The sequence below is a fragment of the Solanum lycopersicum genome, chromosome 9 (genome assembly GCF_036512215.1).
Source record: "Solanum lycopersicum chromosome 9, SLM_r2.1".
NCBI classification, from domain to species: domain Eukaryota; kingdom Viridiplantae; phylum Streptophyta; class Magnoliopsida; order Solanales; family Solanaceae; genus Solanum; species Solanum lycopersicum.
Window position 1 is genome coordinate 4,993,244 of NC_090808.1, and position 11,757 is coordinate 5,005,000.

At 27.1% G+C, this 11,757-nt stretch overlaps 2 protein-coding genes across 5 annotated transcripts in view; both read left to right on the plus strand.

Moving 5' to 3' along the window:
• The first annotated feature begins 4,779 nt into the window (after window positions 1-4,779).
• On the plus strand, window positions 4,780-9,355 carry LOC101251506 (tropinone reductase homolog). 3 transcript variants are annotated; one of them, XM_004246816.3, is made up of 5 exons: window positions 4,780-5,834; window positions 6,197-6,404; window positions 7,150-7,366; window positions 8,129-8,241; window positions 9,105-9,355. In XM_004246816.3, the coding sequence occupies exons 1-5, from the start codon at window positions 5,764-5,766 to the stop codon at window positions 9,285-9,287; spliced, it is 792 nt and encodes a 263-aa protein (XP_004246864.2). In that variant the 5' UTR covers window positions 4,780-5,763; the 3' UTR covers window positions 9,288-9,355. The 3 variants fall into 3 exon arrangements, with proteins under 3 accessions (XP_004246864.2, XP_025888610.2, XP_069144789.1); XM_026032825.2 differs by having other exon boundaries at window positions 8,129-8,232; XM_069288688.1 differs by having other exon boundaries at window positions 5,764-5,834; window positions 8,129-8,245; window positions 9,109-9,355.
• Window positions 9,356-10,591: 1,236 nt separating this feature from the next.
• The window catches only part of LOC101254516 (tropinone reductase homolog), a 2,887-nt gene continuing 1,721 nt past the window's right edge, over window positions 10,592-11,757 (plus strand). The window contains exons 1-2 of one of the 2 annotated variants that reach the window (XM_004246380.5): window positions 10,592-10,865; window positions 10,952-11,159. In XM_004246380.5, the coding sequence (XP_004246428.1) occupies window positions 10,771-10,865; window positions 10,952-11,159 (303 nt within the window). In that variant the 5' untranslated portion in view covers window positions 10,592-10,770. The remainder of the gene's footprint in view (window positions 10,866-10,951; window positions 11,160-11,757) is intronic. The other variant, XM_010327538.4, reaches the window with a different exon arrangement.

An 11,757-nucleotide genomic window follows, 5' to 3' on the forward strand; every position in this document is an offset into this window, starting at 1 on the left:
TTAGTGCCTTTTCATATTATTAAAAATATAATTATTTTCTTAATAAAAAAATTTGTATCTAACATGAAAAATTGAAATACATTCCACTGTCTAAACACAGAGACACCCTAATATAATTTTGAGGAATTGAAGAGAGGATCAAAGCAAGTTGACCAAGTTGTTCCAAATCTTAACTCCAACTAAAAAAAACAATTATCTCTCTTAATTAATCCATATTTAGACAAAATTAACAATATTCAACAGAGTTTAGAAATAATCAAGTCTTATCAATAATACAAAAGATAAGACATGAGAGAGGACGATCACCTTTTCGTAACATTATACATATAAAAAAATATTATGAGGAGCTAATAACACTTGTTTTATAATATTAAATGATGAAATTGTTAATATACTATTGTCACCTTTATCAGATTCTACTTAACTCGAATGTCTTCATTCTCATCAACTTGTGTGCCTAATCAAAAAAATATTAAAATATTCACAAAGTTATGGTCCTACTTCTACTTCTTGTTTCTTAGTCTACAAACAAGAATTATAAGTAGTATAATAGAGATATGATTAATATTAGAAAATGAAAGTTAATTAAGGGGTACTTTTTTTTCAAAATAATTAGGGGACAAAGATTAGAGAGATATACATGTATTAAGTGTGTGAATGAGGTGACACTCTTTGATTGGGATGTGGTTGGCATTAAATTAAACAACTTATAACTAAAATTGCATTAAATTATCATATGTCTTTTCAATTAAAATTCAAACTTGATCTCGAGTGATTTTGATGGTTTGTTTTTTATTTGTTATTTTATCTATTACAGTTTGTTTGTGTTACTTTAACTTGATATAAAATTTAAGAAAAAAAGTAAAATTTAAATTATATGATATTAATTAAGATTCTTAGTGTAAAAATATGCAGATATATCAAAATATCATTAAATTTTATGATCTTAATATAACATGTACAAAAATAAATAAAATATTATTAAAAAAAATTAAAAAGGAACATTTTTTATAACAAAGAGAGTATTAAATTACATAGCCTTGATTTATGGCGCATAATTCAAGTCAAATTAAGTATCTATATTTAATTTGTGTATTCTCACCGACAGTTATCTGTAAGTTGTTATTATTATAAAAATTTAAAATTCTTATTAGTTTGATTTAAGAATAATAACAACTTTAGGTGAGCTAGGTCTAAGCCTATCAACTGGGTTGGGGCTGATGGCTGGGCTGGCAGAGATTTAGTTTGGCCCAAATGTTTAGTTGGGGCTTCGGCTCTCGAATGTTATCGGCTCGGTCGGTTAATAATATTTTCTTAATTTGATTATTAGATATTGATTATTTTGTCTCGAGCTAAGAAATTTAACCTTGTATTATATTTGGTATTTTTTATTATCTCAGATTTTAATTTGCGTTTAGGTGTTTAAATTGAGGTTTTGTATTTAAAGTTGAGAAATCGTAATTTGGGGATTTGAGAGTTAATTCCAACTCGATTTTCAGTAGAATTTCACATTTTGAGCCACTTTTCTACACTTGATATTGAGTTCTGATTTTGTATTTTGTTAATTTCTACATCTATGATTTTAAACTTGTTAATACCACATTATGTTGAATGCCTTGAATCGGACCCGCTACAAACAGAAAGGACGGGGGTCTCGCTGTTAGGGCGTAGCTTAGCACTATATATAGACGCTATGGGAAACCCTATTCTGTAATTCTGTTTTTTGCCTCTCCATAATAAAACTGCTCCCTCTCTTCCCGTGGACGTAGCCAATTTATTGGTGAACCACGTAAATCTGTTGTCTTATTTTTCCGCATTTATATTTTCTCGTATTATCTCAAATTCCGCACAACACATTATTTACTTGATTTTGAATTAGTTGGGATGGTGCTTACATGCTTGAAACAATTATTCCATGAAGAATATCTCAATTATGAAACACATGATTTAATTTATAGTAGTATATTCTTAATTTCACATAGTTATATACTTATATATATGTCAACGCTAACAAACTTCACAAATCTCAGTGTGTGATTTTCAAAATTTAATATTGACCAGTAAATATATAGTACTTATATAAATTTAACTTAGGTAAGTTTTGTGTTTGTATTGAGTGTATTTCATAATTGACTTGCAAAGGTTAAATCCAAGTGCAAAAGTTCAGAAGCTACATTACAAGTCAGACCATTATTTTCCTTCACGTATCTCCCACCATGTTGGAAACGTGGCACTTCATGGTCATTATAAATATTAAATATATTTTAATAACGTTACGTTAGAATTAAATATAAGGTTGATTACTTTTCATATTATGTGGATCTTTTAATTTCCTTTGTATATTGCTAATAGGTTTATTATTGCATTAAAGATATCAGTAGTAACATTCACTAAAATTTCATCTTTGTTTGATCAGAAAGATTGATTGTATTGATGGTATTTGATTGAGACTTGATCAGAGTAATACCGATTATTATAAAAGTCATCAAATTAATTACTATATTTTATAGCCATTGAAAAAGTGAAAAAAAAATTTCAGGATCAAACGCATATTGTTTGTATTGATGGTATTTGATTGAGACTTGATTAAAAGTCATCAAATTAATTACTATATTTTGTAGCCATTGAAAAAGTGAAAAAAAATTCATGATCAAACACATATTGATTGTATTGATGGTTTTTGATTGAGATTTGATCAGAGTAATACCGATTATTATAAAAATTATCAAATTAATTACTATATTTTGTAGCCATTGAAAAAGTAAAAAAAAAAAATCATGATCAAACGTGTTCTTAGTAAAAGCATTAGACTTTACTATTGACCAACATGAAGCTTTGTTTGGCTAGATTAAAATCAAGAAAGATAGAGAGTAACAACAAAACAGTGTTTTTTATTTGATTAAATTCCTTTTGTCTCTTATCATACATTTTATAGTTGTAGTAGCCCTTTGATAAATGTTTATAATTAGTTATTGACTAACTTGGTCTAATCCAAAATTCAATTATTTGATACCACTAAACAATTTTTTTAATGAAGTGTTTGGTTAAACATCTCTTTCTATGTTGGAGATATTGATGATTTACATATTATATTTTGAAAGAGATAGATGACCTCTTCTCTTGAAGAGATTGATTGGATTTTAATTTTAATTTGAATAGGTATTGGAATTGGATTTAATGAAATGAGAGTAATTAATTAAAGGATAATCTTTTAGTTAAAATATAGATTTGGTAGGTAAATGAGAGTCAAATTATAACACAATTGTATAATTCCATCCTTCTAGCTACCACAAATCCACAACATTCCTTTATTTCATTTTTCTATATTCAGAGTCGAACCCAGGATTTAAAGATAGGGAAGCACCACTAAGAGTAGCTCAAGAGTAAGGCTATAAGTGACTTTAAGAGTAAGGTTAGCAGAGCACAGTGCTTACTGCTTAGGGTGTCGAAAATTGTGAAGCCCCAACAAAATTTAATAGTGAATTTTATTATTTTATTTCACTTTAATCTGTATTGAACATTATAATTAAAAAAAAAAAAGAACAATCAACACTTATCAAGAATTTAGCACTTTGAATAAACACCTCAAATCTTTAAATTAATAAATAAATTTCTCTAGGATCCGGTTTAAGTGATTGCAAATCAAAATTTCATCTATAAAACCCAAAAAAATATCTCTAAAATTAGAAATTGGTTGAGAAAAATTATGTTTCGTAAAGAATCTATCCTTTTCAAATCACAAGAATGAACAACGAATCTCACAAAAAAAATACGCCTATAAAGAAGAACTTACCAATTTATACAAGATAATGGGAGTCGGACTTTAATTATACAATAAATAATACTTGTAAGCATAGATTTCTAAAAGTCTTATATTTTGTTTAGAATTATGTTAGGAAAAGTTAGTTTTATATTTTGTTTAAAATTGTGCTGGGACTTTTATTTATTTTTAAATTCAACTAAGAAAGAAATGAGATAAAATATTTTTTTTAAAGAGAAAAATGTTGAATTTAAAGTATAAAAAGAGTTACCTTTGGCAGGAATTGATAATGGAACCAAAAAAATAAAGAGAAAATTGAATTTTAAGTAAAAAAAAAAAAGATTACCTTCAGCGGGATTCAATCTCACGCGCATTCGCTTCAAAGAGGAGACTTCGACCAGTGCACCCGCAACAACTTTTGTTGTTAGATTATCATTTTAACATATATATAAATACGATTTTTAAAAAAAATTACCGGATGCACGTGTATCCTCACGGGTGCATGTGGATCCGCCCCTGCCTATATCTATCGTATAATAATAATTACAATAACTATGTCTCGATTTTAAAGAAATTAAAATTGACTATATGAATTTTAATAATCGCTAAAATTTTACATTATCTTCGGAATATAGGAGATATGTCTAATTAAATAATTTAATTTTTAATTTTAATTTGTGTTGAACTTATGTTGAAACTATCAATCTTGTACAAACAACATCTAGAAGTAGGGTCGAATCTTTAGTCAACATATGAAGTCCATGTTGTAAGAGTCCAAATTCAAATGTGCTTATTTGTTTGACCTTTTTAGTTCTGGATTAACTGGAATTAGTATGAGAATAAGTCATTGAAGACAATTTTTTTATAAAAACGTTATTTCACTCTATGACCAAACATACCCAATATTTTCATATACAGTTGAATTTGAGAAAGGTAAAATGTATATAGACCTTATCAGAAGTAGATAAATTATTTTTGATAAATCTTTGACTCATAGAAAAGTAATCTTAAGCCGTTCAAAAAAAGTAACAAAAATACAAAAAACATAAGATAGTAACCAAACAACAGATAATAGCATAAAAGTATCTACAACAAAATAAAAGGATAGTGAAAGTATAAAAAATAACAAGTAGTAATAGAAATTGAAGGACAAGGAATTACGGAGCAATACTACAACTATTATACCTATTCCCTTCTACCCTAATATACGTCCTCCACAACCATGTCCTCGGTGAACTAATAATGGTCATCTAGATTCCAGATCACCTCCCTCAATGCTTCTTCGGTCTATATCTACCTCTTTAGAAACCATTCTTTGTCAGCCTTTCACACCTCTGCATATGACATTAATTCATAGATCTCCTATTACCCTGGATATCCTCATTTCTAAACCCACCTCTCCTATTATGCTCATACATCCATGAAACATTCTTATTTATGCGACTTTTAATTTCTAGATGTGGGACTTCTATGACCATCACAACGTCGGAAAAATTTATAGTCAAACATCTTGGGCTCAGAACTATGATATATCTTCCTCGTTTCATAATAATTGTCATATTTCATTTTCGGAGAGTTGAAAGTTTTACGTTTTATGTTAAAGGAAATACAACGTGATTGAATATTGAATTGAATGCTCATATAATGATGATAATTGTTCCTTTGTGGGTTTCAAAAAAAAATCCAAGAATGATGTGCCTCGATCATATTGGGCCCATTAATTACCTAAGCCCAAAAGTATAGTCGATTTCACAAAAAAAATTATACAAATGTATAAGAGATGCATATACACCTTTATACATATTATATAATATATAAAGCTTAGTAAGGTGAAAGGTAATAAAACATAAAATAAAGGAATTTCCATGATTAATTTGTTACATCGTCCTTGTTTATATCGATCGGTCTCGAACCACTTAGTTGTCAAACAAGAAATTAAACTTAATAAGTCTCATATAAAATTATAGGTTTTTATTGTTCTCTAAATTAATCAGAAATTAGCAATGGATACTGATGGTAGGTGGACTCTTCAAGGCAATACTGCCATTGTTACTGGAGGCACTCGAGGCATAGGGTATATCATCTAATTTCTCCGTCTGTCTACAGAGGCGGACCTACGATTTGAATTGAAGATTTATTTTGTTATGCAACTAACTCTAAATCAATATTTTTGTACGAAATTTAAAGAAAAAAAATAGCGTTACTTTAAACCCTAGCTAATTAGCAATCATAACGATATAAGTTGGTTAATTACCAAATGTAACAATAGTTCAGTATACCAATTTGCCCCCGCTTTCTTAAGAATCCTCGCTAATTCTACTCATTTTCTAGCTCCGTCCCTATTATATAAGTCATGATATGGATATATATTGATTACATATAGTAAATTTCTAATAATTCATCTTTTTTTTTTTGGTCTATTTGTACACATATTAGGCATGCCATTGTAGAAGAATTAGCAAGTTTTGGAGCAAATGTTTATACATGTTCACGTAACCAAATGGAGCTTGATGAATGTCTTAGACAATGGAAAGCAAAAGGTTATACAGTTGGAGGGTCTATGTGTGATTTACAATCAAGATCTCAACGACTAAAGTTTATGGACAATGTTAGCAGCTACTTTGAAGGAAAAATCAATATTCTTGTAAGTTCAACTATGCAATCATTTTCTTTAATAATTTTTTAAAAAATGAAATTTACTAGCTCGACTAATCTGTGTTAGTGTTTGGAAATTTAGAATAGGCCTATAAAAGGGATGAATGGTTCCCTCCAAAAGTCTCTCCACTCTAAGGGGGTCATTTGCAATTTTGGCCTATTTTACGTTGGTTTTTAATTTTTACACCTTCTAACAAATAACTTTTTATATCATAATATTCCATAAGTTAAAAAATTTTATGTCTCACGAGACACAAATTTGAGTTAGAGGCAAAACGATTAACTTATTTCAAGGAAAAAGTAAAATTCGATCCATTTGAAGAACAAAACACGTAATTAAATAATTTTAAGGCTCAAAACTAATTAAGAGTGGAGGAGATCCAACAATTTTACCAGACTTTGCAAAATGTCTGAGGTCATAAAAAGAAAAGAAACTTTTAGTTATGTGTTTTTACTCGTTATAGTAGATTATCATCTTTATTTTTAGGTATACTTCTAACAGCAATAACGACATATTGAATACAATCTTATAAGAAGTACATACATTTTTATTTTTATCTTATAGAAAAAAAATATTTCTAATAGATCATTGAGTCTTAAAAAAAAGGTACAAATTAAAAATTCTTTCACTACCGAGGTGAAGTTAATTGAACTCCATGTGATTAAGTTAATTGTAGCTATATTTTACTCAAAGATTATTAATTTGACTTAATTTTTTTTTTTATCTTTATTAGATAAATAATGCTGCTGTGGTTGTATCAAATATAGCAACAGAATACACTCATGAAGATTACAACACTATGATGGGCACAAATTTTGAGGCTTCTTACCACTTATCTCAACTTGCACATCCATTCTTAAAAGCCTCAAAAAATGGAAGAATTGTATTCATTTCTTCTGTTGCTGGCTTTGTCTCTCTGCCCTTATGTTCCATTTATTCAGCAGCTAAAGGTAGTAATAAGCTTGTTGGATTATGATCGAAAAATAACGTTTTATGTCTATTTTTAAAAATATTAATGTCACATAAATATAACAGGTTAAATTACGAAAAAAGTAAACTTAAATATAAGTGATCTTTAATTTATTTACCTCATTTGTTTTATTTAGGCAATATTTTTATATTTGTCTGATAAAAAATTTAAAATAACTTATTTCAAGGTTATTAGGGTATTATTTAATTACTCGTTTTTGGATATAATTTTGTATATACCCCCATTAAAGTGTCAAACATACAAGTTGAACTAATGGGTCCAACGGGCTGGTTTTAACATGTCCAATGGTATTTAGGTTTGAGTCAAAATGAGCTAAACAATGACTCATAATTTAAATCGCTCGATTTTATATTATTTTTTTAATTAAGTTTTAATTTCTTTGTTTGTTTGCTTATTTTTTGTTTACTTGCCAAATAAAACATATATATATATATACATAACAAAAATAAAATTATTTTTGGTATTGTATTGATAAGGTCATTCATCATTAATTCGAATTATATATTTAACTTAAATCAATCTATTTTTTAGATGAACAAATCAAAATAAACTGAATATATAAATAACGAGTCATTAACCTTTTAAATTTAAATAGATTTGACAAATTATATATTTTTTATACTAATTTTCACCCTTATCAAAGGCAGTATAAAGAATATTTACACTACAAGATGTCCTAATCTTTATTTGATTTATTTTACATTTTTTTTAAAAAAATAAGGGGCAATAAACCAATTGACAAGGAGTTTGGCATGTGAATGGGCTATGGACAATATTAGAGTTAATGCAGTTGCACCATGGGTGATCAAAACTTCTCTCATCGAAGCAGCTTCAGTAAGTTTAAGCATATTTCGATATAATTATTTTAAGGACTGAATCTTAATTTTTAAGATTATAATCAATCGAATAAATTTATTTTAATTATGGGAAATCCACTAAATATATATGTAAGATAGTTAGATGTTAGATGTCTATCAAGGATTTCTATAAAAATTGACAACTCACGCTATCTTTCCATTCAATGTTAAGGTCATTAATTAACCACTATTATTAATTATTATATCGTTCATCATTATTTATCATCATTAATATTTCTAGTCAAAATTACTATCATTATCAATTATCACTATAATCAAACTATCATTACAACTAATAATTATTTTTAATAATTATCATTAATTATAATCATTATCATTAGCTGACATCAGTCAACATTATATATCGTCAAGCATCATAAACATTTATTACCATTGTTTGTTTTCACTATCACCAATCAATCACCACCACAATGTACCGTCATCACTATTAATTAAATCCACAATCGCACCGTTAACAAGTACCAATCTCAATCGGTACACACAATTATATATGACTCTGGTCATTTACCATCATCAACCACTACATATGAAACTTTATAAAATTATTTTGTCAATATAGTGTTAGATTAATCTAGTATTTTGTTAAATTATACTATATTTATAAATTTTTAGATAAAGATAAACTTTTATAAAATCAGATTTTCAAAAAAAACAAGTCCATCTCAATTATTTTGTATTCAAATCTCAATGTATCCTCTTAATATTTATACGTGAATGTATTCTCAAATTGAGAGATCTAGATGTGTATTTAAATTTAGACGTATTAATTTTAATAAAATCCATCGAAACCCTATTCACTTTGTATCTAATTTTTTGCAGAAAGATCAAGAAATGAATAAAAGGATCAATAAATTAGTGAGTCGAACTCCTATTGGTGGTCGAGCTGGAGAGCCAAAAGAAGTATCAGCCATGGTTGCCTTCCTTTGCTTACCATGTGCTTCATATATCACTGGCCAAATTATGTGTGTTGATGGAGGAATAACTATTAATGGATCTTGTTAATTATTGTCATCACATCAAATAAAAATAAAAATAAATAATTAAATAAAACATCAGTGATATATATCAAAAGTCTTGAATTTAAATTATTCGTGAGTGAATAGTATGTTTGGAGTTGGATAATAGAATTAAAGATTTGTAGAATGGCTTACCAACTAAATGTTCTATAATTTATAATTTTAAATATATTATGCGGAGAGTTAAAATTAAAATTGTGTTGAAAAGGAAAAGAAGCATTTTAAAAAAAGGGAGGGATTAAAAGTGAAATGAAAACAAACAAATAAAAATAAAAATAAAAAGATAATTCGAAACGTGATAGTTATATATTTCTAAGAGGTTTAATTATGTTATTCATAATTTAATTAAAATTTTCAATTTCTTGATAACAAATATTATGTATCAAGATGGATTGTAAATGATACTACGTAATATTTTTTAAGAGAATAAAAAAATATATGCAAATGAAGAAAGTTTCAATAATGTTGATATTTTCCAAATTTTCAGATACAAAATAGTTACAAGAACAAAGAATTTTATTGATAGAGAAAATTGAAATAGAAAATATACTTTTCTACATAGCTTTCACCACCTAAGAGCATATACTTATAGGCTTTAACTAACTGACTTCAGTTCATTACTTAGCCACCTCCACTATTGCAAGTTGTCTTCGAGCTCGTGTTAAAGTCAGAATTTTTATTAAAAATTTTTAAATAATAATATTAATAGTAATAAAATAATAATAATAATAATATATAAAATATTAATAATTAATAATAATAATAATAAAATAATAAAATATTAATAATAATAATAATAAAAGAATTAAGGGTAAAAAGGTAATATATACGATCAACATAAAATAACTTTTAAGTTGAAAAAAAAAAGCACCTCTCACCTATCTTTAACTTTTAAACTAAAAATAATTCATTTTTTACTAAAAAAAAAAAGTTACTTTAATATTTGTCAAATTCTTTAATAAGTCAAAAACTGACTTTTAAATCAGCTTGACTAGCTTTTAAGCTCATTCAAAATGGATTGAGTTACTCATGCACTAAACAACTTTATCACAAATAAAATATTTTATAATAATTATTAACAGCAATAACATAATTATCGTTATATTATCGTTTGATAAAAAAAAAATAATAATAATAATAATAATGTTGCCGTAATAAGGACAGAAAAGGATGATAAGTATTTAAAATTATCGAATTTTATTTAATATTGCCGTAGAAGGACAGAAAAAAATAAACAAGAAAATAATTCAGGCCGGCCACATATAATAATTGACAATTGACATGACATACAAGCTACCTAATAAATTTGTGACTATAGTAAGTGTGCATGTCACAAACTTAGCAATATTGCACAGCTGTAATTGGACCAGTTTTTTATGACCCCTTAGCACATTTTGTCACATATGTAACACAAAAACATGTTGCTTAATTCCTATTATTCAACTTAAGTTAGCAAGCAAGAACTATCAATGGCAGAAAAAAATGAATCCAATAATAGTGAAGATGGTAGGTGGACTCTTCAAGGGAAAACTGCCCTTGTTACTGGAGGCACTAAAGGCATAGGGTAAATTTTCAATCTTTCTCAGACTCCAGTTATAGTATTGAATTTATTATTGTTATTGTATTGTTATTGTTTTGGTTAAAAATTAGGCATGCCATAGTAGAAGAATTAGCTGGATTTGGTGCTACAGTTTATACATGTTGTAGAAACCAAGAACAACTTGATGAGTGTTTAGAGAAATGGAGAGGCAAAGGTTACAAAGTAGAAGGATGTGTATGTGATTTGACTTTGAGATCCCAAAGAGAGATGCTTATGGAGAAGGTTATCAATTTTTTCCAAGGAAAACTCAACATTCTAGTAAGTTTTTTTTTTTTAATTTTTTTGTTTTACTATTTCCTTTCATTTCGTTTCGTTTCAATTGATATGATGCGCTCTGATTAAACTAACAGTTTACGAAAAGATTTTTTAAAAAAACTTCAAGTTAGGATCAGTGGCGTAGCTATATATCTAGATTCAAGAATAATTTCTTGAACAATCTCTGTTGAAAAATTACATTATGCATATAAAAAAAAATATTCTATATATGTATAGATCAAATATATTTTTTAGAGATATATATTAAATTTTGAATACATTTAGCAAAATTTCTTATTTCGGCACTAGTCAAGGTAGAGACGAAACCCGATAGGAGCAAAGAGTGCATCCGAACCTCTTGAGATAAAAAGTACACCATATGTACAGTTAATATTATATACTATATATACATAATAAATGTTGAATATCTTTTATTTTTTCGTGTAATTACTTTTTCATATTTTTAACACCTTTTATAAAAATTCTAATTTAGCTTATTTGTGATAGACTAATGTATTAGCCATCAACATTTTTGCGACTTAAAGTTATGTCATTAAAGTAAAATAAAATTTTATTATTAAGCTATTTTTAAAATATAAAA

Excerpts from the sequence above, each read along its gene's own strand:
- LOC101251506 (XM_004246816.3), top strand. The coding sequence starts at position 5,764 with ATGGATACTGATGGTAGGTGGACTCTTCAAGGCAATACTGCCATTGTT. Across the intron at positions 6,405-7,149 it reads AAGGAAAAATCAATATTCTT|ATAAATAATGCTGCTGTGGT; the intron begins GTAAGTTCAACT and ends TATCTTTATTAG. Across the intron at positions 7,367-8,128 it reads CATTTATTCAGCAGCTAAAG|GGGCAATAAACCAATTGACA; the intron begins GTAGTAATAAGC and ends TAAAAAAATAAG.